Source organism: Crinia signifera, chromosome 11 (assembly GCF_055691185.1).
Source record: "Crinia signifera chromosome 11, ASM5569118v1, whole genome shotgun sequence".
NCBI classification, from domain to species: domain Eukaryota; kingdom Metazoa; phylum Chordata; class Amphibia; order Anura; family Myobatrachidae; genus Crinia; species Crinia signifera.
The window spans coordinates 68,563,024-68,587,852 of NC_139227.1; the positions used below are offsets into that span (position 1 = coordinate 68,563,024).

The 24,829-nt window shown below is 45.5% G+C and overlaps 1 protein-coding gene across 1 annotated transcript in view; it reads left to right on the plus strand.

The window, feature by feature from the left end:
- The first annotated feature begins 6,374 nt into the window (after positions 1–6,374).
- Positions 6,375–24,829, plus strand: part of EML3 (EMAP like 3) — an 89,411-nt gene continuing 70,956 nt past the window's right edge. The window contains exons 1-2 of the mRNA XM_083164814.1: positions 6,375–6,707; positions 11,808–11,942. Coding sequence (XP_083020940.1) covers positions 6,686–6,707; positions 11,808–11,942 — 157 coding nt within the window. The 5' untranslated portion in view covers positions 6,375–6,685. The remainder of the gene's footprint in view (positions 6,708–11,807; positions 11,943–24,829) is intronic.

Below are 24,829 nucleotides of genomic sequence, written 5' to 3' on the forward strand. Positions count from 1 at the left end.
CTCTTCCTGTGAAGAATGTCTCCCACCTGTACCTTGTTAAAACCCTTGATATATTTGAAAGTTTCTATCATGTCCCCCCTTTCCCTTCTCTGCTCTAAAGTATACATATTAAGATCTTTTAGTCTTTCCTGGTACGTTTTGTGATGTAGGCCATGCACCATTTTAGTTGCCCTTCTTTGTACAGTCTCTAATGTATTTATATCCTTCTGGAGATATGGCCTCCAGAACTGAACACAATACTCTAGATGAGGTCGTACCAATGACCTATACAGTGGCATTATTACTTCTTTCTTTCTACTGCTGATACCTCTCCCTATGCAACCAAGCATCTGACTTGCCTTCTTCATTGCTTTGTTACATTGCCTACCTGCCTTTAAGTCCCCTGAAATAGTGACACCTAGATCTCTCTCTTCCTCAGTAGTTTCCATTATAGTGCCATTTATACTATATTTAGTCTTTGGATTTTTGCAACCCAAGTGCATGATTTTGCATTTTTTGGCATTAAACTGTAGTTGCCATGCTCTTGACCATTCCTCTAATCTACCTAGATCATCAATCATTTGTTTTACCCCTCCTGGTGTGTCTACCCTGTTGCATACCTTTTGTGTCATCTGCAAAAAGGCACATTTTACCCTCAATTCCATTTGCAATATCACCAATAAAGATATTAAAAAGCACTGGTCCAAGTACAGATCCCTGGGGTACTCCACTTGTAACCTTTCCCTCCTTTGACTGTACTCCGTTTACTACAACTCTCTGTTTTCTGTCCTGCAACCATGCTCTTATCCATTCAACTATCTTAGAATCCAATCCCAAGCTTTCAAGTTTATTTAACAGTCTGCGATGTGGGACAGTGTCAAAAGTCTTACTTAAGTCTAGATAAGCTACATCTACAGCCCCACCTTGATCTATTACTTTAGTCAGCCAGTCTAAAAAGTCAATAAGATTTGTTTGACATGATCTTCCCCCAGAAAACCCATGCTGTTTTGGATCCTGTAAATTGCTGGTTTTGAGATATTCTACAACTCTTTCTTTTAAGAGTGTTTCCATCAATTTCCCTACTACTGATGTAAGGCTCACTGGTCGATAGTTGCTTACCTCTTCTTTGCTTCCACTTTTGTGCAGTGGGACTACATTCGCTGTTTTCCAGTCCTCTGGGATTACTCCAGTAGCTAGTGACTGGTTGAATAATTCTGTTATTGGTTTTACCAGCTCCCCTTTGAGCTCTTTTAGTATCCTTGGATGTATCCCATCTGGCCCCATTGAAATCATCTGGCTTTTAGCTATGCTACTCTGACTCTATCAAACTCTCTTCCCTCCACAATATGAGAGGCTCCTGCTCTAAAAATCCTTCAAAAATAGACACAAGATTTCCCTGTTATTTAGCATTTTCTTCATTGTTCCTTTAGTATATATGTGCTCTATGTATTTAAAAAAAAAAAACGCTTTTCTGTGCTTCATTGTTTTTGTACTGTATTATGCTCATTCTCAGTTCCATTTACTATGGATCGCATATACAATATTGCAATCTGGGTAAGATATGGGTCATGTGGCTGCGAGCGCAGCAGGAGGGATCGTAGAAGATATTGGAGATTCCTTTTGCGGTCCCTACATTATACATTTCGGAAGTACTCCAAGGCTTACTAAACAGACATCAAAGCAATACACCGAAATCTATATAAATCTGTAGGAGAAGCAGTTTTTATTCATACTTCCAATAACACGTTAGGCTCCAAATTATACCGGGTTTTATATAAGTTCTATATATTTTATATATGTTCTATAAGATCTGTTCAGATTTCTCTTCAATGTTTCACAAAGGTTGTTGTGAGTGGGAGCGTTACCTCAAGTCAGTGAGAAATTCGTTTTCTGAGCCTTCAATTCTGTCAAAACGGGTATAAAGATTCTAATGACAAGTGGTGCCGTTTCCCATAGCAACAAAGCAAAGCCAAGTTAACCTCTCTCTATTGATCCTAGAAAGTGATAGACAGGATTTAATTGGATGCTATGGACATCAGCATCACATGTGTCAAATATATGAAAAACCACTTCCGAATGAAAAGTAATTTTGGATCCATTTATGCGCATGTGCAAACCACAGGAGCCAACACCTTTGGAACACTGCCGGGGAGTTTGCTCAATGGTGGGCGGGCAGGGGGCGGACACAGAGTTTTATAGGAGCGCCCACAAAAAGCATTGAGCGTACCTGTGGAAACACACGCAGCATAGCCCTGTGAATGCAGATGTGCCCATGCATCCTCAGGGTGGGGGGCTGATGTCACATGACAGAATCCGCCCCCAATTCGGCAGATCTGAAAAGTAAGTATAGATTTACCTTTCGGAGAGAAGGCTGGAGAAATCATTCAGTGCTGAGCGACCATCAAATGATTTCTCCTCCTTGTGGCCGCATGTGAGCGGATGTGTTAGTGTACACATTCCCTTGCATGCTAGTGCGGGGATTCGCTCAGCAGAGGGGGCTGGTGGGGAGTTTGGTTGGGCTGCGTTAACCTGCTCGCTAGGCAGCAAATATATGCAGCCAGGTCTGAATCAGGCCCATTATGTGGTGCCTTTAGTGACATGTAAAAAAATAGAATAAACATCCTGTAGAAGAAGCCTGATTAGAAGCACGCTCTGATAGAGTGAATACATATGTCACTTATATTTCCTCTGCATGTGCCAGCAGCGTGATCACTTATTGGGTATTATAATTAATATGTAATTACATAGTGGAAAGTAGTGTTTTGTACCATACAGCTTTGCCTATGTAAGTCAATGGCATATATTCAATGCCGTGGGCGAGCGGTGACTGCGAGCAGGACTTTTTGCTCGCAGTCACCGCTCACCCTGTCAGTATTCAACTGACACCCCTCATACGCAAATTCCCCCTCGCTCCGTTTTTTGAGCGAGGGGGAATTTGCGAATGTGCCTCCAAAAGCTGCGAGAGCCAAGGCTAATTACAGCGAGTTTGCTGCACTAGCCGCGGCTCTCGCAGTTTAGGGGAATCCTCGCAGTTCTGTGACTGCGAGGATTCCCCCGGAACGTTGCATAGTGCGAGCGGCCGGCGCGGGGGTTAAACGGCGAGGATCACTGGTTTTCTGCGATCCTCGCAGTTTAACCCCCTCGCACCGGCATTGAATACATGCCTATGTGTGAGATGGCTCACCTATGCTGTCCATAATTCTGGCAAATTAATGGATTTGTCTACAGCAATAAAACAGATTTGTGAGAATTTTGGCCACATGTCCAGAGCATTACAGACATGTAACATTACTTGCATGAAATTTTCCTTACCGGTTATATGCCAGCCTACGTCTTACTTAAGCCCCATACACATTAGGCAGCCAGCTGCACTGCCTATATCATTAATGTTATTGACAGTGCCGTGGGTGGATTATATAGTGCGTACACACTGAGCAAGATTGTTCATTGACGTCACCGGGACCCTGCTGGACATGCAGCCAAAATTGTCCTGCATGTTCAGACGATCGAGAGGTCATTAATAATACGTCACAGCGCACATCGTTATTGATATTAAGCATACACAATGCTAGGGATGCCAATCCCGAAATCGGAATTGAAAAAACTCAATCCCGGGATTGGCATCCCTTAAAGAAAACAATCCCCGTCAGCCCCACATTGCCTTATTTTAGTGCAACGGGGCAGGCCGCAGTGGAATGGAGGCAGGCTGCTGGTGAGACGTCGGAGGGTGGTGATTGTGTCACTGTGTGTAGCCGGGCAAAGTCGGGCAGCGAGGGGGTTCAGCACTGCGGCCTGCGCAGCGTGATCCATAGGTCACACTGCGCAGGCCACATCGCTGCACCTCCGGCGTCTGAACCTGCTCACCACCCAACAGTGAGTGACAGTGGCCGGAACCAGCTTGCCGCACGCTGGGTTGGGAACTGTGCTCAGTCAGACACTGCACGGCATTAGACTGTGCATGCGCAGTCTAATCCCAAAATCCCCGGATTGGACTATCCAATCCCGGGATTGAAATCCCGGACATTTTGGGGCCAAATCCCGGGATCCCGCCGATCCCGGGATCGGCCACCCTACACACTACTTTTTTTTTTTAAGATATCACTCAGAAAGACCCCTCTGAGTAATATCTTTAAAAAATATTGTGTAGTGTGTATGTGACTTTAGTTTTCTGTATTGCAAGATCAAATTTGATTGACTTTTAACTGTTTTATTATACACGCTGGAGCTAGCCCATGCTTGCCTTCTCTGACCTAATGTTTAAGAAGTATCAGTAGGTGAATTTCCCCAGGAAGAGCATTTTTTACATATTTTAGTAGTGGGTGAGGTTGTGCTTACACCAAATCGTGTTGCCACATCCTAACACCATCACCTTGGACCTTCCCTCCAAGATCTCATGGAGAGGAACAGCAAAATGTAAGTATGAACGACACATAAAAAAAGCCAAAACTGGCTTAAGGACCCCATACATTAATGCCACCTGTCTGAGGCATAAGTCGCATACCATTTGCACTCCCCTGGCCAGGGCCGGCTCTACCACTAGGCAGCTTTAGGCAGCTGCCTAGGGCGCCGGGATCTGGGGGGGCACCACCAAGTATAAAAATCTAAAAATCAAGGCTGTCTATGAGGATCCTTGTTGTACTTAATGCAGGTGGTAGCTGTGGAAGTACTAAGACCTCTATACTTTCCCTTGAGTCATACTTCCTACATTGCTGCCCCCTCCCCCTTGTACTCTGTTGTGGGTGGCAAAGGGGAGGGTGCAGAGGACCTCCAGGGAAAGCAGGGGACTTAGCCACCTTCCCAGGGGGGAGAGGGAATTGGAGGACCACATGATTAAAAAAAAAAAATTGGGAGGGGGGGGGGGGTAGGGGGGAGTTGAAGTTTTGCCTAGGGTGCTGAGAAGCCGTACACCGGCCCTGCCCCTGGCAGCTCCCCAGGATTCCTTCCAGTTCCATCCGATTTGGCACTTGATGTGCCATTTTTACATGCAGGGTTCAGGGGAAATCAAATGGGATATATCCCAGCTGCTGCAATGTGCTCTGATGGCTGCAATTCCGATTTATCTTATGTGCAGCAGGTTCAGGGGCGCATTTATCATTAGAAGGCGATGCCGGCGCGGTGACATTGGCGGACATCGCATTGCGGTATCCTGCAATACAGCCGGGATTTATCATCTGGCAGGCGCAGGGACAGGGCTCTGAATGCCTGGAGCCGGGGGGGTGTTACGCGCTGACCCTTCCGCGACCCTGCCCGTCCCTGCGAAGCCTTGACCTGGAAGCCGGGGGTTCTGCGCATGCGTGGTTATTATCTGACCCCCCCCGCGACCCCGCTGACCGCACTGCCCCTCGGGCAGTGTGATATGTAGCCATAGGCTACAACGGGCTATCGCCACATTAGAATGGCGATAGCCCAGGGCTGCGATGCCAGGCTGCGAAGCAGCTTCACATCCCCCATATAAACCTATGCCGCTACAAGCCGCCGCTCTGCCGCACTCTAAAGCTACCCGACAGAAGCCGGCACATACTAGCGCAGGACCCGTGCCGCCCGCTGCCGCCCGGAGCGTCCAAATAAACGGACCCCAGGCAGGACTAGTTAGGGTGAGTTAGTAATACTGGACTGTTCCCCTCCTTTCCTATTCAAACAAACGATTTGTAAACATGCCGCAATAATTTTTGTCTGTCTGTCTCCGATCCCTGCTGCGATCCCCCTTACATCGCCGTCAGCTGCATCCCCATAGGTTTCTATAATGTATACGAAGCTGTGCAATGTATCAAATTTGGGCAGCAGCGGTTCGCGTCCCTGGGCTATCGCCATTCTGAGATGGCATTGTAGCCTATGGGCTACGGATCGCACTGTCCCAGCGGCAATGCGGTCAGCGATATCCGCGCATTCGCAGACCCCCCAGCTTCCAGCTCAGCACGATGGGACGGGCTGTTTTTGGAGCCCTGTCCCTGCGCCCTCAGGTATCATACATCCGGCCAATGGGATCTCATTTTACAATGCGATCCTGGGCGGTAACATTGTATTGTAACATTTACATTGTAAATGCGATCCATTATATATGGGCCCCTATAGTTCTGAGGATGTGTTGTGGACATATAGGTGGAATTGTGTTCTATTCAGATGTGAGCGTGTGTGTGTGTTACATTTGTCGTGTATGGTCCCTGCACTTTGTGGCAAATGTCTGCTGTACTGCTCTCTCTTGGGCAACCCTGCAACCACGATGCTAGACAGTACTTGTGAATCCTGACTCAGCCTCGGCCGGTCTGACTGCATCTCTATTGCAACAATTTGTTTAACAACTTTCCCCTCCATGTCCCTCTCTGACTGTCCCCTCCTCCGCTTTTCCCCCCTCTGCTCTCTCTGCACCACTCACTGTATTACTTAGTGCCGCTGTCTGATTGAGACGCGCTTCCTGAGGGAGGGACAGTCACTGCCCTGACACAGACTGTCTCTTCTGTCGGGGAGGGAGGAACAGAGAGTGCGGGGGAGAGGAAGGGACGGAGGGGAGAGACAAGAACCACAGAAGAAGGAGGGGAGACCAGGCGAGAGAGAGAGAGGGGGATCTGTGTAGGGAACGTGTATTGGAGGAGTAGTGGACAGCAACCACCCCTGTACTACTGTTCTCACAGCTACTACTCCCAAGAGAGGAACTAAGGAGGGTTACAAGTTAGTGACAGCCCCCTGTCAGGAGGACTGCTGCGCTGCAATGGAGGAGGACCAATCTGCAGGTGAGTTGCTTCTCATAAAGTCTATGGTAGTACACAGCGCTCAGCTCTTCAGTATGTGCAACACATATGTGTCTGATCAGCTGCTGGCTCTAAATCATGCACGTTTGCATATAGTTTCCTGCATATGCTATTTCCCTATTGCATGTGACTAGGGCTACCTCATGCATGCTTGCCTGTAGTTTCCTGCATATACTATTTCCCTATTGCATAGGATTTGTTTATACCAGTGGTTCCCAAACTGTGTACTGTGGCGCCTCGGGAACCTTGCAGGGGTGGCTTGCATTGGTGGCCCTGGACCAATTCCAATTATTTTTGGTCAATTTAATAGGCAAATACAGAGATTTTGTCTGTCAATGTTGTCCCTCGCCACATAGTTGAATAAAAGGATGAAATGTGAACAGAAATTAGTTAATTAAATCTTTTTTTTTTTTTTTAAATCTCCATAAAAATCATTTGGCCTAGTGGTGCCATGAAAAAAATTCTAATACTCTAGGGTGCCGCAATTTTAAAAAGTTTGGGAACCACTGGTTTATACCCTTGTATAAATATAATGTGACATGTATGCTCCTGAACACTTCCACGTGAGCCCTATACATTGATAACATGGAGTGGTTTCTTATATATTTGGGTCCTTATTCTGATTGACAAATTTTGCAGCCTTGCAAGTCCATTTAGGCGCAGCCCGCTGCATGCAGTGCAGCCGCCCCCCCCTCGCTCACATGACCACCCGCGCGGCTGCGAATGGATGTTTTACATAATCGTACTTTCGCAGGCGGGAAGAAATCATTCGATGGTCGCGCATGCGCAGACGCTAAACATCGGTCCTCCGTGCGAATGCAAACGGATCTGAATAAGGACTGGTTAGAAAGTTACCAGTAAATAACATTTGTTGTTTAGTATTATTGGATGAAGAGTTTACAGTCTGGAATGAAGCTGAGCAACAACATAATTGATATAGTGACCAGATGTAACTGGGGAAGAGCTGTGTATGGTCAGTATGACTGTCTTATCTGTAGGAATAGTATAAGATGGGCGTGTAAACTTGAATTACAGTGGTAAGTGTGAAAAAATGGCACAATTATGGGGTGGGGAGACAACAGCGCAGGAATAAACATAGGATGTAGTGTACACATATGTCATACTACCAGCACAGGTGTCATGAACCAAAGGAGTCTGTTTAAAAAAATATATATATATGATTGGGGGTGCTTGCATTTTATTCACTATATGACTCACAGGGGTAGATGTGTGAAGCAGTGATAAGGGAGAAGTGATAAAGGGCCAGATTCTCTAAAGGCCCCCATACATTAGGCCGACTTGTCCTTAGGACAAGTCGGACCCAATTCTCCTGTGAGCCGCCCGGCAGCTCCCCGGGAGGCTCAAATACAATTTGGCACTTGATGAGCCAGTTTTTACATGTGATAAATCGCTTGCGATTTATCACATGTAAAACAAATGGGGAGCTGCAGGGCGGTGAGGAGCAGTGGGGGCGGGCGGCGGCAGTAGTGGGGGCGGGCGGCGGCAGTAGTGGGGGCGGGCGGCGGCGAGTGATGCTGACCTGGCCGGGCAGCTGTGATCACAAATAGCAGCGCTGCCGCTGCGGGATGGGACGGGACGCACAGTGGCGGCTATTAGATTTTCAAAATTCCTGTCAAATGACCGGCCGTACTGTGATTGGCTGAGAGAGCTCTCAGCCAATCACAGAACGGCCTGTCATTTGACAGGGATTTTAAAAATCTAATAGCCGCCACTGTGCGTCCCGTCCCGTCCCGCAGCGGCAGCGCTGCTATTTGTGATCACAGCTGCCCAGCCAGGTCAGTGTGTCTGCCCGCCGTGCTCCCCCGCCCCCCGGTGTCTGCATGCATATGCCTGACAGGTGGGCAGGCATATGCATAGCATACAGGGAGGTCGGATGATCTTATGTGCTGACCGTCCGACCTCCCTGATCCGGTCCGATGCGCACGGGACCGCGCATCGGATCGGATCATACATCACACACCTGCGATTTTGGGGCGATTTCATCCGGTTATCGGCCCAAAGTGCCGAAATCGGATGAAATCGTCCCAAAATCGTATAGTGTATGGGGGCCTTAAGCTTCAAAAGTGATAAAATGGAGAGTGATAAACAGCCAGCCAATCAGCTCCTACCTGACATTTTTCAAACACAGTCTGTGACATGGCAGGTTGGAGCTGATTGGCTGGCTGTTTATCACTCTCTATTTTATCACTTTTGAAGATTAGAGAATCTAGCCCAAAGTGCCTGGTACTTTATCAATGGTCAGTCAGCTACTGACTGTTAAGTAACAGACTGCGCTTAAAAAGAGACAGGAGCCGATTGGCCGCTGATAAAGTACCAGGCACATTATCTCTTCTCCTCCATTATCACTGCTTCATACATCATAAATGAGGGTAGCACAAATATTAGGGATCATTAGGTCGACAGTCAAAAGGTCGACCACTAATGCTTGACAGGCACAACAAGGTCGACACTTGACAGAGGTTGACACAGAAGGTCGAAATGCAATTTTTTAATGATTTTTTTGGTACTTGTCTCCTAGCACGGTGCCTAGATTTCCTACGTACGGCACCGTAGGGAAATCGCATCACATGCCGTTATAATGGCCCACGCGATGCTATGCGATTTCCCAATCAGCTCCTGTCTCTTTTTAAACGGTCTGTTACTTAGCAGTAACAGACCCACCCAGCGCTCCCGGCCACCCGCCCGCCCCAGCACTTTTCAATCCTGAGTCCCGGGATTGAAAAAATGCCCCAGGATTGGCATCCCTACCTGTGAGTCATATAGTGAATGAAATGCAAGCACCCCCCAATCATATTTAAAAAAAAACCCTGTCTCCTTTGGTTCATGACACCTGTGCTGGTGGTATGACATATGTGTACACTACATGCTATGTTTATTCCTGCGCTGTTGTCTCCCCACCCCATAATTATACTATTTTTTCACACTTACCACTGTAATTCAAGTTTACACACCCATCTCTGCTATGTCTGCAGACATACACGCCCATCCTATACTATTCCTACAGATAAGACAGTCAATACGCCTGACCATACACAGCTCTCCCCCAGTTACATCTGGTCACTATACCAATTATGTTATTGCTCAGCTTCATTCCAGACTGTAAACTCTTCATCCGATAATACTAAACAATGCGATTTTTTTTAATGTAATTTTTTCTATGCTTATTGTACCCCACTGCATTGCATCGCATGTCCCGCAAAATCACATGCGATTTTATAGGGTGTGCGATGCCATGACATAATAATGATTTTATGTCCAAAAAATAGGTTTAACGCACCCACACCCCCCCACTATCCATGCCAGCCCGACGCGTGGCGAGCGCAGTGGAATGCGTCCTCTGACCTTTTCATTCCCCCACTATCCACGTCGGCGTGGAGTTGAAGTTATATAGTGTGGCGAGCGCAGCGAGCCACCGAGCCCGAAGCGTGGTGAGCGGACGCGGATTACTTCACATGTATTCTGCGTCCGCTCGCCACACTATATATAATCAACTCTACGCCGACGTGGATAGTGGGGGAATGAAAAAGTCGGAGGACGCGTACTGCCGCCCCTCGTGGGGCTTGCTGTGCTTGCCACGCTTCGGGGTGGCGTGGATAGTGGGGGGATGCGTTAAACCTATTTTGGGGACATACAATCATATTATTGTATACCTAATGTCATGCCATCGCACACCCAATAAAATCGCATGCGATTGCATTCGTTTTTGCGGCAGATGCGATGCGAAGTGATGGCCTGGGGCAGAGAGAGCAGTAAATAAATTACATAGGAAAATCGCATCGCACGACCCTAAAATGGCCCATGCGTTGCGATGCGATTTTCCTACGCAGAAAAGCCCACTAAGCAAATACCATTTTTTTTAATATAATGGCTTGTTCACACATTACCATTCAAGTGGGCATAGAGTTAGATTGTAAAAGTGGCTAAAGCATGGCAACCAAAGCGATACATGGAGATGGTGTCCACGTCGACCTTTGTCGACATAAACACTAATAAAAAGGAAAAACTCATGTTGACCTTTGCACATGTTGATGTTTTGATTGTATCAATCTTTCGACCACGTCTACCTAATGCATGTCCACCTTTTTTCATGTGTCAACTGTCTGCCTGTCGACCAATCAAGTTGATCTAGACACTCCCTCCCTAATAATCCGAAACCCTTCAAACACCCTCAGTGCTGGCTCCAGTGCCATGAACAGAAATGCCAACTCACAATATTTTCTTTGCTGACAATTCTATAAAAAATGTACTGAAGACCAAGGGCCAAGGATGTATCAAGCTTTAAAAAGTGATAAAATGGAGAGTTATAAACAGCCAGCCAATCAGCTCCTACCTTTCTTTTTACAGGCTGGGTTTGAAAAAAATTAAAGGTGGGAGCTGATTGGCTGGTTGTTTATCACTCTTCACTTTATCACTTTTTGAAGCTTGATACATCTGGCCCCAATTCTGAAATGTGGTAAACCGTGAGATTCAAGATTCGGAATTAGACTACAAACTATTGGCATGATGTGTGATAAGATGAATAATGGGAGTGGGATTTATACATTTTCCTGACTGGGGAAATAGCGGTGGGTCCCTATTGAATGCTGATCCCGGCCGCAGAGCAACAATTTGCGACCACGCCCCCTCTGCTCCGATTGGCAGGTGGGACATTCAGTCTCGTCTGTCGTTCTGCTGTCGATCAAAACAGAAACTGGCCAGGATCACGGCTGTCGGGAGGGATCGGCAGCCGTGATCCTGGATTGAATACCCCCCGTAATGTACTTGTGATTGGCAAATATACTTCCATAATACAAATGTGGGGGAAATTTAATAGAATGAGAGATTCAGAAAGTAAGAGATCTGGCAATCATTTAAAGTAAAGTAAATGATTGCCGGTGTAAAAAAACTGGAGATTTCTCACCAAATCTCTCACTTTCTGAATATCTCATCCTACTAAATTTCACCCGTGATTTGTATCCTAAAATTGACAAAAGACGCTGATATACTCGTTATACTGTTGCATCATAATGGCTAATGTATAGTTCGGAGCAGCCTGGTGAAGCATTGTTTCATTTTACACAGATGAGTGCCCAACAGCTGGGTGGGAGAGCCGTCTATGGGCACAGGAGAAGGAAGTTATGCTGCTGAAGTCCGCACTGTGTGATGTTCTGCAAAGGATCCATAACCTGGAGAGTCATTTCCCTCTTGGGAACCCATGTAAGTAATTCTGTTAGACATGACTTATAACTCAAGATCCCTAAAAGACAATGGTCCGTATTCAATGTGGCCAGCGAGGGGGTCAAACAGCGGGGATCACAGAAAACAAGCGATCCTCCCCGTTTAACCCCCGCCCCGGCCTCTCACCCAATTCTACATTCCAGGGGAATCCTCGCTGTCACAGGACGGCGAGGATTCCCCAAACAGAGAGGCTCGCGGCTTGTGCAAGGAGCTCGCTGCATTTAGCCGCTGTTTTAGTGGCCGCATACGCGATCCCCCTCGCTCTGTTTTTGGAGCGAGGGGGAATCAGCGAATGCAGGGGGTCAGTTGAATACTGACCATGCAAGCTGTGACAGCTCGCCAGCAGCATTGAATATGCCCCAATTTGTTAAGCAATAATTAACCAATACTTTTCCAACCCTGCACCAACTATCTTTACCAGTTTACCTTTAAACTATTCTTCCTTCCTGTTAAAATACAAGCTCTTATGGACAGGGCCCTCTTCCCTTACGTAGCCTATTCCCTTGTCACCAATGCTCTGCTTAATTGCCTCCTCCTCTTCAATAATTTTGTCCCTGTATAATCATATGGGTATAGGATTGCCTATACTGCACTGATTACTTCCCCTGTCTCCTAGCTTCAGTGATTTGCCCATCTCATGCCCATTATCTGTCCTTCCCAGTTAGCTGTAATATTAATATTGACACCTATGCTACGGTATTCCTTGTACTTTGTGTTTAAGATCTAATTATGCCCAGTCATTGTTGTTTTATGTGTACTCTGTACATCCCTGTGTACAGCACTGTGTACATTTTTGCAGAATCTTAAAAATACAATATATACTGTAATAACTATAATAATAATGAATAACAGTAACATTCTGATTTATTATATGTAAGTAGTTTTTCTTGTGTAAACACATTGCCTTCAGACATCTTGACCCTAATCAAATGGGTGAATTACAATTTGAGCAATTCACTATCACAGCAAATAGTGAGCAGTTTGCCTCAATAATGTAATAATCATCCTTGAAAGAGCAGTAGCCTCCTGGGTAAAGGAGCATACACACTGCGGGTTTCTTTCCAGCATGTATGCACAGCGATGAAGGGGGAAAATCACTGGGCTGAAAATCTCTCAGTGCATACACTGACCAATTTTCGACTGTCCAATCGATTTTACCCGGGGTGGACGGGTTTCCATAACAGGACACTATGGAAAGCCATCCCCCTCGGGATGAGCAGCCAGTAGATGACCGGTGGCTGGAGATGTTGCGGGTTCGCGCATGAGCGCCATAGGTGTGCGCACATTGAGTGTTAGGGGTGCACAGGCACCCCCAAATGCTGTGCCCACCCTTATGAACAACTCCCTGCCACTAGCAATACCAGCATTACCTTTTACCAAAGTATTTTGCTTTTTAGTCCTGTATTCCATTAAAATTAGTACCATCAATCAATTGTGTGTTTTGCATTGTTAATTGTACTAGACCATTGTCATATCACTACATACCTGTATAGTCCATATATATTTTTTACTTTATATGCATGTACTGTTATACAGAGTAAAAAGAATATTAAAACTGAAATAGGCCGGAGATTATCTTGTGGCTGAGAGACATTTTATATTTTAGTGAGAACCAATATATGTTGGTAAACATTCATGATTGGCAATGCTAGACACGCCCAATAGGTGGTGCTAGACACACCCCTTTGACGGTGCACCTCCTAATTAAATGGGCTGCGCACGCCTATGATGAGCGCTCATCACCAGACTATACACACTGGGCGGCTTTTGAGCTGAAAGCAGCTCAAACGGTTAAAGTGAGTTGCCTTCAGCGCAAAATCGCCCAGTGTGTATGAGCCTTAAGAGCTGTAAGTGATTACTGTGTGCCTTGGGGAAACGCAAATTGTGGGCAACTTAAGGTACTTAAGTGCTGTAGGTGACAACCATATGAGATTGTATTGTAGTCACTATGAACCCAAAAAACATACAGGACCAGGGTTTGTTACCACTGGTTATAACAGTGCATGTGAAGAGTAGATCATTGTCTCTTAGAAAATGATCCCTTGTCTCATAATTATCCTTGGAGTTAATGTTTGAAGGAAAGTTGGTCTGGTGTATGGCTAGCTTCAAATAGGGGTATTCAATGCTCTGGCGAGCGCAAGGTAGCGAATCCTGTTTTGGATTCGCTGTGTGCTCGCCAGCAAATATCGCTGATTTTGAATTCGTGTGGCTCCCCCAGCCCACACTATTCAATGCGTCAGGGGCTCGCTGCCCCTGACTTCGAATACAGGCGCATGGTAGTGGGGAATGGTAGTGGCGATTCCACCCCCCCCACCCCACCCCCCCAGCGCGCACAGCCCGCAGCAGCAGTCCTCCAGCTCCGGCAGCCCCAGCGCTGACATCACCGTGCTGTGGCTGCCGGAGCTAAAAGTCCTGCTGCTGCGTCCCTGTTCTGTGGGGGCTCCCTGCATATGAGTGAGGGGGGCAAGCAGCAGGCGAATATGGCATGGCGGAGGGAGCCCGCGCACAGCTCCCCCGCCTCTGGCCAGCCAATCAGCTGCAGTGGCGAATCCCCGTGTCCGTCCCCCCCCACACAGCCCGCAGCAGCAGTCCTCCGGCTCCGGCAGCCCCAGCGCTGACATCACCGTGCTGTGGCTGCCGGAGGCAAAGGTCTGCTGCTGCTGCTGCGTCCCTGCGACATCAGTGAGCCCCCCCCCCCCCGCTAATCTCAATCAGCAGGGGAAAGTATCATTGCGGAGGGGGCAGGCGAATGTGCAATGGCGGAGGGAGAGCACTACAGAACAGCTCCCCCGCCTCTGCTCAATGAAAGCAGCAGTGGCTGCTATCTGCAAAAGATTGGTCCTTGTCCCCCGCATATCTCTCCCCCCTCCCGTCCTGTCCCCTCACCTCCCTCCCCTCACCTCACGCCCAGGGCTGCAGGGTGCTGCTGGGGTCGGAGCCGCTGCACTCACTGGTCCCGATCATCGGGATCAGTGTGCAGTGAATATATGAATATTAATGAGCGGCTCCGGCTCCCGGCCCCCTGCTGGCGAATGTGTAAAAAAAAAAAAAAAAAATATTGTTTAACCCCTTCCTGACAGAGCCAGTTTTTGCGTTCCTGACAGAGCCCTTTTTTTCAATTCTGACATGTCTCACTTAAGTGGGGATAACTTTTTTTTGCTTTTACTTATCCCAGTGGTTTTGAGATTGTTTTTTCGTGACACATTGTACTTCAAATTAGTGGTAAATTTGGGTCGATACAGTCTGTGTTTTTTTGTGAAAAATACCAAAATATCGTGAAAAAATGGAAAATTTAGCGATTTGCAAAATGTTAAATTTTCTGCTTGTGAGACAAATAATCTTACCACTCAAAATAGTGAATAACTAACATAGACCATATGTCTACTTTATGTTGACATCATTATTTCAACTTCCTTTTAATTTTTTGGGACACTAGGAGGCTTACAATATGAATAGCAAATTCTCAAATTTTCAAGAAAATTTCAAACACTGATTTTTTTAGGGACCAGTTCAGTTCTGATGTGACTTTGAGGGACTTGTATGTGAGACACCCCCATAAATGATGCCATTTCAAAAACTGCACCCCTCACAGTATTCAAAACAGCATTTTGGAAGTTTGTTAACCCTTTAGGTGTTTCACAGGAATTAAAACAAAGTGTAGGTGAAATTTCAAAATTTATTTCTTTTTGCAGATTTGCAATTTTAATACATTTTTATAAGGAACACAGTACATTTTACTAGAGAAATGTGACTAAAAATTGATTCCCCCAATTCTTTTGTTTTCATAAATATCCTATATGTGGCCCTAGTGTGCACGGTGACCAAACCACAGGCTTCATAATAGAAGGAGCACCTACTTGATTTTGGAGCCTCCTTTTTATGAGATTATTTTTTAGGCACCATGTAGGTTTCAAGGCACCATAAGATGCTAAAAGTTAGGAACCCCCCCACAAGTGACCCCATTTTGCAAACTACACCCCTCAGGGAATTCATCTAGGGGTATAGTGTACATTTCAAACCCCCAGGGGTTTCACCAATTGTGGTACAACTGGGCAGTGAAAATGAAAAATTATTTTTTTTACACAAAAATGCAGTTCTGGCTCCAAATTTGTCATTTTCAGAAGGTATGAAGGAGACAAAGCACCCCAAAATCTGTGCCCCAATTTCTCCCGAGTACGGCAATGCCTCACATGTGACCAAAAAATACCAGTTGGGTGCATGGCAGGACTCAGAAGGGAAGGAGTGATTTTTGGATTTTGCAGCTCAGATTCTGGTGGAATTTTGGTGGGTGCTATGTCGCATTAGCAAGACCCCCCAAGCACCAATACAGTGGAACCCCCCCACAAGTCACCCCATTTTGCAAACTACACCCCTCAGGGAATTCATCTAGGGGTATAGTGTACATTTCAAACCCCCAGGGGTTTCACCAATTTTGATACAAGTGGGCAGTGAAAATGAAAAATTACATTTTTTTACACAAAAATGCAGTTCTGGCTCAAAATTTTTCATTTTCAGAAGGTATGAAGGAGAAAAAGCACCCCAAAATCTGTGCCCCAATTTCTCCCGAGTACGGCAATGCCTCACATGTGACCAAAAAATACCAGTTGGGTGCATGGCAGGACTCAGAAGGGAAGGAGTGATTTTTGGATTTTGCAGCACAGATTCTGGTGGAATGAATGGTGGGTGCTATGTTGCACCAATACAGTGGAACCCCCCCACAAGTCACCCCATTTTGCAAACTACACCCCTCAGGGAATTCATCTAGGGGTATAGTGTACATTTCAAACCCCCAGGGGTTTCACCAATTTTGATACAACTGGGCTGTGCAAATGAAAAATTACATTTTTTACACAAAAATGCAGTTCTGGCTCGAAATTTTTCATTTTCAGAAGGTATGAAGGAGAAAAAGCACCCCAAAATCTGTGCCCCAATTTCTCCCGAGTACGGCAATGCCTCACATGTGACCAAAAAATACCAGTTGGGTGCATGGCAGGACTCAGAACGGAAGGAGTGATTTTTGGATTTTGCAGCTCAGATTCTGGTGGAATTTTGGTGGGTGCTATGTCGCATTAGCAAGACCCCCCAAGCACCAATACAGTGGAACCCCCCCACAAGTCACCCCATTTTGAAAACTACACCCCTCAGGGAATTCATCTAGGGGTATAGTGTACATTTCAAACCCCCAGGGGTTTCACCAATTTTGATACAAGTGGGCAGTGAAAATGAAAAATTACATTTTTTTACACAAAAATGCAGTTCTGGCTCAAAATTTTTCATTTTCAGAAGGTATGAAGGAGAAAAAGCACCCCAAAATCTGTGCCCCAATTTCTCCCGAGTACGGCAATGCCTCACATGTGACCAAAAAATACCAGTTGGGTGCATGGCAGGACTCAGAACGGAAGGAGTGATTTTTGGATTTTGCAGCACAGATTTTGGTGGAATGAATGGTGGGTGCTATGTTGCACCAATACAGTGGAACCCCCCCACAAGTCACCCCATTTTGCAAAGTACACCCCTCAGGGAATTCATCTAGGGGTATAGTGTACATTTCAAACCCCCAGGGGTTTCACCAATTTTGATACAAGTGGGCAGTGAAAATGAAAAATTACATTTTTTTACACAAAAATGCAGTTCTGGCTCAAAATTTTTCATTTTCAGAAGGTATGAAGGAGAAAAAGCACCCCAAAATCTGTGCCCCAATTTCTCCCGAGTACGGCAATGCCTCACATGTGACCAAAAAATACCAGTTGGGTGCATGGCAGGACTCAGAAGGGAAGGAGTGATTTTTGGATTTTGCAGCTCAGATTCTGGTGGAATTTTGGTGGGTGCTATGTTGCATTAGCAAGACCCCCCAAGCACCAATACAGTGGAACCCCCCCACAATTGACCCCATTTTGCAAACTACACCCCTCAGGGAATTCATCTAGGGGTATAGTGTACATTTCAAACCCCCAGGGGTTTCACCAATTTTGATACAAGTGGGCAGTGAACATGAAAAATTACATTTTTTACACAAAAATGCAGTTCTGGCTCAAAATTTTTCATTTTCAGAAGGTATGAAGGAGAAAAAGCACCCCAAAATCTGTGCCCCAATTTCTCCCGAGTACGGCAATGCCTCACATGTGACCAAAAAATACCAGTTGGGTGCATGGCAGGACTCAAAAGGGAAGGAGTGATTTTTGGATTTTGCAGCTCAGATTCTGGTGGAATTTTGGTGGGTGCTATGTCGCATTAGCAAGACCCCCCAAGCACCAATACAGTGGAACCCCCCCACAAGTGACCCCATTTTGCAAACTACACCCCTCAGGGAATTCATCTAGGGGTATAGTGTACATTTAAAACCCCCAGGGGTTTCACCAATTTTGATACAAGTGGGCAGTGAAAAAGAAAAATTACATTTTTTACACAAAAATGCAGTTCTGGCTCAAAATTTTTCATTTTCAGAAGGTATGAAGGAGAAAAAGCACCCCAAAATCTGTGCCCCAATTTCTCCCGAGTACGGCAATGCCTCACATGTGACCAAAAAATACCAGTTGGGTGCATGGCAGGACTCAGAAGGGAAGGAGTGATTTTTGGATTTTGCAGCACAGATTCTGGTGGAATGAATGGTGGGTGCTATGTTGCACCAATACAGTGGAACCCCCCCACAAGTCACCCCATTTTGCAAACTACACCCCTCAGGGAATTCATCTAGGGGTATAGTGTACATTTCAAACCCCCAGGGGTTTCACCAATTTTGATACAAGTGGGCAGTGAAAATGAAAAATTACATTTTTTTACACAAAAATGCAGTTCTGGCTCAAAATTTTTCATTTTCAGAAGGAATGAAGGAGACAAAGCACCCCAAAATCTGTGCCCCAATTTCTCCCGAGTACGGCAATGCCTCATGTGTGACCAAAAAGTGGCAGGACTCAGAAGGGAAGGAGTGATATTTGGATTTTGCAGCACAAATTCTGGTGGAATGATGGTGGGTGCTATGTCGCATTAGCAAGACCCCCAAAGCACCAATACAGTGGAACCCCCCCACAAGTGACCCCATTTTGCAAACTACACCCCTCAGGGAATTCATCTAGGGGTATAGTGTACATTTCAAACCCCCAGGGGTTTCACCAATTTTGATACAAGTGGGCAGTGAACATGAAAAATTACATTTTTTTACACAAAAATGCAGTTCTGGCTCAAAATTTTTCATTTTCACAAGGAATGAGGGAGACAAAGCACCCCAAAATCTGTGCCCCAATTTCTCCCAAGTACTGCAATGCCTCACATGTGACCAAAAAATACCAGTTGGGTGCATGGCAGGACTCAGAAGGGAAGGAGTGATTTTTGGATTTTGCGGCTCAGATTCTGGTGGAATGAATGGTGGGTGCTATGTGGCATTAGCAAGACCCCCGAAGCACGGTGAAATTATGAACCTAATATTCCATAGATGTGTGGTATATTTTAAAACACTCCTTTATACATAGGCCGGGTTTGTCGGGGCAAGTGTCACACTGGAAAATAGTTTGCTTTCTTATTCCCTTTTTATAGCAAACTTTGCACCTTTTTTGTGTCCTGCCCTTTTTTCCAGTGGAGGGGATTTCATCAGGAAAATGCTGCCCTGGTACAATACGGGGGCCAGTACTAGAAGTACTGGGGCCCTCTGCCTGCTGGTTCCCAAATATTAGGCCCTTTATGACTTCCTCTTGAAAGTGCATAAATGTCCCCCTCTGGCCGGTAGAACGGAATAGCACGTAAGCGTTATACAGTGCCATCTGGATGATATACACGGCCACCTTCTTGTACCAGATTTTTGTTTTCCGCAGGGCACTGTACGGCTTCAGTACCTGATCTGAAAGATCCACTCCGCCCATGTACCTATTGTAATCCAGGATACAATTAGGTTTTGAGGTGTGGGTACTGGTACCTCGTACAGGGACGGAGGTGGTACTGTCTCCGTGAATTGTTGTCAGTATAAGGACATCCCTCTTGTCCTTATATTTGACCAACAACATATTTTCGTTGCATATTCCCCTGCTTTCACCCCTTCTCATTACTTGGGCAATGTGCGTTTTTGGGAGGCCTCTTTGGTTCTTGCGCACAGTACCGCAAGCTGCTGTACCTCTTGAACCAAGGGCCTTAAACAGGGGGATGCTGGTGTAAAAGTTATCCACATAGAGGTGATAACCTTTATCCAGGAAGGGGTGCACTAAATCCCAGACAATTTTCCCACTAACACCTACGAGGGAGGGGGGGCATTCTGGCGGTTCAATTCTTGAATCCTTCCCTTCATAAACCCTAAACCTGTGGGTGTACCCTGAGGTGCTTTCACACAGTTTATACATTTTTATGCCATACCTTGCCCTCTTACTGGGAAGGTACTGGCGGAATTTAACCCTTCCTTTAAAATGTATAAGGGACTCGTCGATACAAATAAATTTTTCAGGGATGTACACCTCTTCAAATTTGGCACTGAAATGATCAATGACCGGCCTGACTTTGAATAGCCGGTCAAAGGTGGGATCATCTCTGGGTGGGCACTGTGCATTATCGGTGTAATGTATAAATTTAAGAATTGTCTCAAATCGAGTCCGGGTCATGGCCATACGGTAAAATGGAGTACTGTACAGAACATCTGTACTCCAATATTGCCTAATTTCTGGCTTTTTTACTATGCCCATATGAAACACCAGACCCCAAAACGTCATCATCTCTACTGCATCTACAGGGGTCCACCTAGCAAATGATGACGTGGGGTTTTGAGCAATAAACTGCTGGGCATATAAATTAGTTTGGTCCACCATTAAATTTACAAAATCATCAGAGAAAAATAATTTGAAAAAGTCAATTTCTCTGAGACCTGTGGAATCAAATTGGATTCCTGGCATGGCCAAAAACTCAGGAACCTGGGGCTCAAAATTGTCTGGTGGTGGGGTCCATACGAGATCAATTGTTGGGGGGGGGGTCTCAGCTGCTCTACGGGGGCTAAATACTTTATACCAATAAAAAAAAAAAAAAAATGAAGGGGTTAAAAATAAAAAATTGAAGGGGTTAAAAAAAAAAAAAAAAAAAAGGTCCTGCGTCAAAAATTGAGCACAGATGTTGGTCAGTAACGTCTGTCACTGAACAGCGCTCAAAGGCAACAGGAATTTGATCAAAAAAATAAATAAAATAGATCAACCCTGTGCCGAAAAAGATGATCAGTGATGTACGTCACTGATCAGCGCACAGCGGCCACAGGACACCCACAAAATCACAGTGTGTGTAAAAAAAAAATTAAAAAAAGACCCCACAGCACACACACAAAAAAAAAAGGTGATCAGTGATGCGACACTGATTACCAGTGAGGTGCAGCAGGTGCACAACCTTTGGTGCAACTGACAGGTATATATATAAAAAAAAAAACCTCTGTACCCCCAAAAAAGTTGCTGATCACCTCAGATATAGTGATCAGCACAAAAGGCGGGGGCAGCAGACACAAAATTTAGCACTCTCTATCACTCTCTGTCACTATCTCTCTCTATCTCTCTATCTCTCACTATCTATCACTCTATGACACTGCAGCAGCAGCACTGACAGGTATATCTATATATAAAAAAAAACCTGCGCCCCCAAAAAGTTGCTGATCAGTTAATTTATACTGATCAGCACAAAAGGAGGGGGCAGCAGTCAGTTATATAAAAAATATATAGCACAATCTGTCACTATCTCTCTCTATCTCTCTCTCTCTATCTCTCTCTATCTCTCTATAACTATCACACTGCAGCAGCACAAAATATAGCACTCTGTCACTAGGCCTCTCTATCTATCTCTCTCTCTCTATCTCTCTCTCTCTATCTATAACTATATCACACTGCAGCAGCACAAAATATAGCACTCTCTGACACTATCTCTCTCTCTATCTCTCTCTCTCTATCTCTCTCTATCTCTCTATAACTATCACACTGCAGCAGCACAAAAATATAGCACTCTGTCACTAGGCCTCTCTATCTATCTCTCTCTCTCTCTATCTCTCTCTCTCTCTCTATCTATAACTATATCACACTGCAGCAGCACAAAATATAGCACTCTCTGACACTATCTCTCTCTCTATCTCTCTCTATCTCTCTCTATCTCTCTCTATCTCTCTCTATCTCTCTATCTCTCTCTATCTCTCTATCTATCTCTCTATCTAGCTAGTACACTGCAGCAGCACAATTTCACAGGAAGGCACAAGTAGCAACAGGATCCAGGAAGCAGTGATGAAGCAGCGATCAGGTAAGTATGGAGCAAGTATGGAGCAAGGTTCTGGTCAGTATGGCGGCAGGGGGGTACGGTGACCGCACTGCACGCTATTCCAGACCGGAATGGCGTCTGCAGTGCAGTCACCGTTAGTTTAAATCCCCCTCCTTGGCTGTGATTGGTCCGTCGGTCCGACGGACCAATCACGGCCTTTGGGGGCGGGCGGGGTGAGGTGGGGTGACACCAGTGTCACCCTTACACCCCGCGGTGATTGGTGCTGTACTTTACAGCACCAATCACCTCTGATCCCGTGTCACCGGCGAACGTTATTCGCCGGTGACACAGGAAAACGCTGTAATTGGCTGTTCACACTGAACAGCCAATCACAGCGATCGCCGACGGGGGGGCGGCATCGCAGCCCCCCCTGGGCATGCACGGACATGTCTGCTGTCAGGGACAGCAGACATGTTGAAACTGTCACCGCGTCTATAGACGCGGTGACAGTTTAAATCCATGACGTACATTTACGCCATGTGTCGGGAAGTGCTTCCCGACCATGACGTAAATGTACGTCAAATGTCGGGAAGGGGTTAAAAAAAAAAAAAAAATATTGAAAATATATTCATGTGCTGCAAGTATATGAATAAAAATAGCATGCCCTTTCATAGAAAAAATATTCTGATTTTTTAACACCAAAAAAATAAATAAAAACGCTTTAATTTAAAAGAACACATTACAGTTCACCTAAAAAAGATGACGAATGCTAAACGGAGACTCATGGCGAATTTCAATGGAGAATGCAGCACTCGAATTGAGCATTGAATACACTGTCGGCGAATTCCACTGAAAACCCCATTGAAAATCACAGGCGAATTGTGGAGAATCATTTTCGGCGAATCGGCAGACATTCGTGGTTCATTTATGGCGAATTGCCTCCATAGAATATGGCGAATTGTTTTTTCTAACAGAAAATTCGCCATTCAACCAGGGAATTGCCAGATTCACTGAAAAAAACGGCGAATCTGAGGCATTGAATACTGGCCAAAGTGTATCTTAATGGTCTGCTTGAGTCTATGGGCGGTATTCAATGAGCCGGAATCGCCAAGTTTTATGGCGATTCTGTGTTTTTATCGTGTCTGACGGTGATTTTTGGAGCCCCAAATGCGAATCACCCTATTCAATGAGCTGAAATCGCCGATGACGACCGGTGAATGAAGCAGCAATCGCCAAATGTTATTCTCTACAAATCGCCGTTTTTTGTCTATAGGATTTTACATGGGGAATCGACGGTAGTTGAGGGGAATCGCCAAAAGTGTATTCAATGAGAAGTTGGCGATTCCTTATTCTTCTTTCATATCGCCGTTCCTCACCGAGTGTCCCTCGTCATCTTTTTCTGGTGAACTTTTATAGGAACATGTGAAATAATTGGTTTTAAGTGTTCTATTTAACTATGCAAGTCTAATGTATTATTATTTGCTGCCCTTGTGTGATGTCATGGTCGTAGAAGTGCTATACAAATATATATTTAATTTCTTCAGGTATTTTTTTTTCTCCCACAAAGCACTGTTCTTACCCATGGTGCACCTCACTTACCCATGATTCTCCTCCCCACCTCACTCCTTCGTTTGCCCTTTGAGCAGATTACCCAGCGTTTGCCGTATGCTGTATGGGAAGCGTTTGTCCAGGGTAATTTGCTTTTTTCTTGCATTTCTCTGCATTTTTTTAAACAACTGACTACATTAATGCGGCTGTATAGGGAAACGCCGGTATGGCTGAGAATCGCCGTTAGGGCCGGCGATTCTCAGCCACGTTGAATAGGGTGACTTGGCGACTCCCCACGAATCCCCATGCATGGCGATTCACAGCTAAAAACCGGCGATTGGCAGGCGAATGTTAAATCTGGATCACTGTGACCAACGATTCTGGCTCATTGAATACCGCCCACTATGTTCTCAATGTTCCATACTGTCTTTCACTTACATTTATTTTACCTTATTTTAATGGCATCTTAGTCAAAGCAAATGTGTCAAGTACAAAGGTATAAGCATATAGAGTGGTTATAAAAATGAGTCACCCTTTTGATATTTTTCACATGTACTGTATATGGTAACTCAGAGGCTTAAGGCACCTCTTACGCATAAGGAAAAGAGTCTGGAGCTAGGGAGATCTTCTAGACAATGCTGGGAGTGGTACTGTAATCACTGACAGTGACAAAGGTCTTCTCCAGGGAATCTTCCAAGGGAATGTGGTTTTTCGCTGGGCTCAACAGACAAATCACAGCCCTCTGCTTGAGTTTCCCTGTGCTGGTGTTGATGAGCTAGATTCATATGGGTCTTCAAACTGTGGCCCTCCAGATGTTGTGGAACTACATGTCCCAGCATGCCCTGACCGTTTTGGCATGCTCTTATAGGAAAAAAATGTGGCAATGCATGTTGGAACATGTAGTTTCACAACATCTGGAGGGCCACAGTTTGAAGACCCATGAGCTAGAACTTTGGCTGTAGGTCTGACACCGATCGTATGGACTGGTTAAGCAGAGCAGTGGGCTAGATCTGACCAATAGGATATTGGGCTGGATCCGGAGAAGTTGATGGACAATCTAGGGAACCAGTGATCTCACATCCCTAAATTGCAGTCCAGGGACTCAGTTTTACAAAATAAGTGGG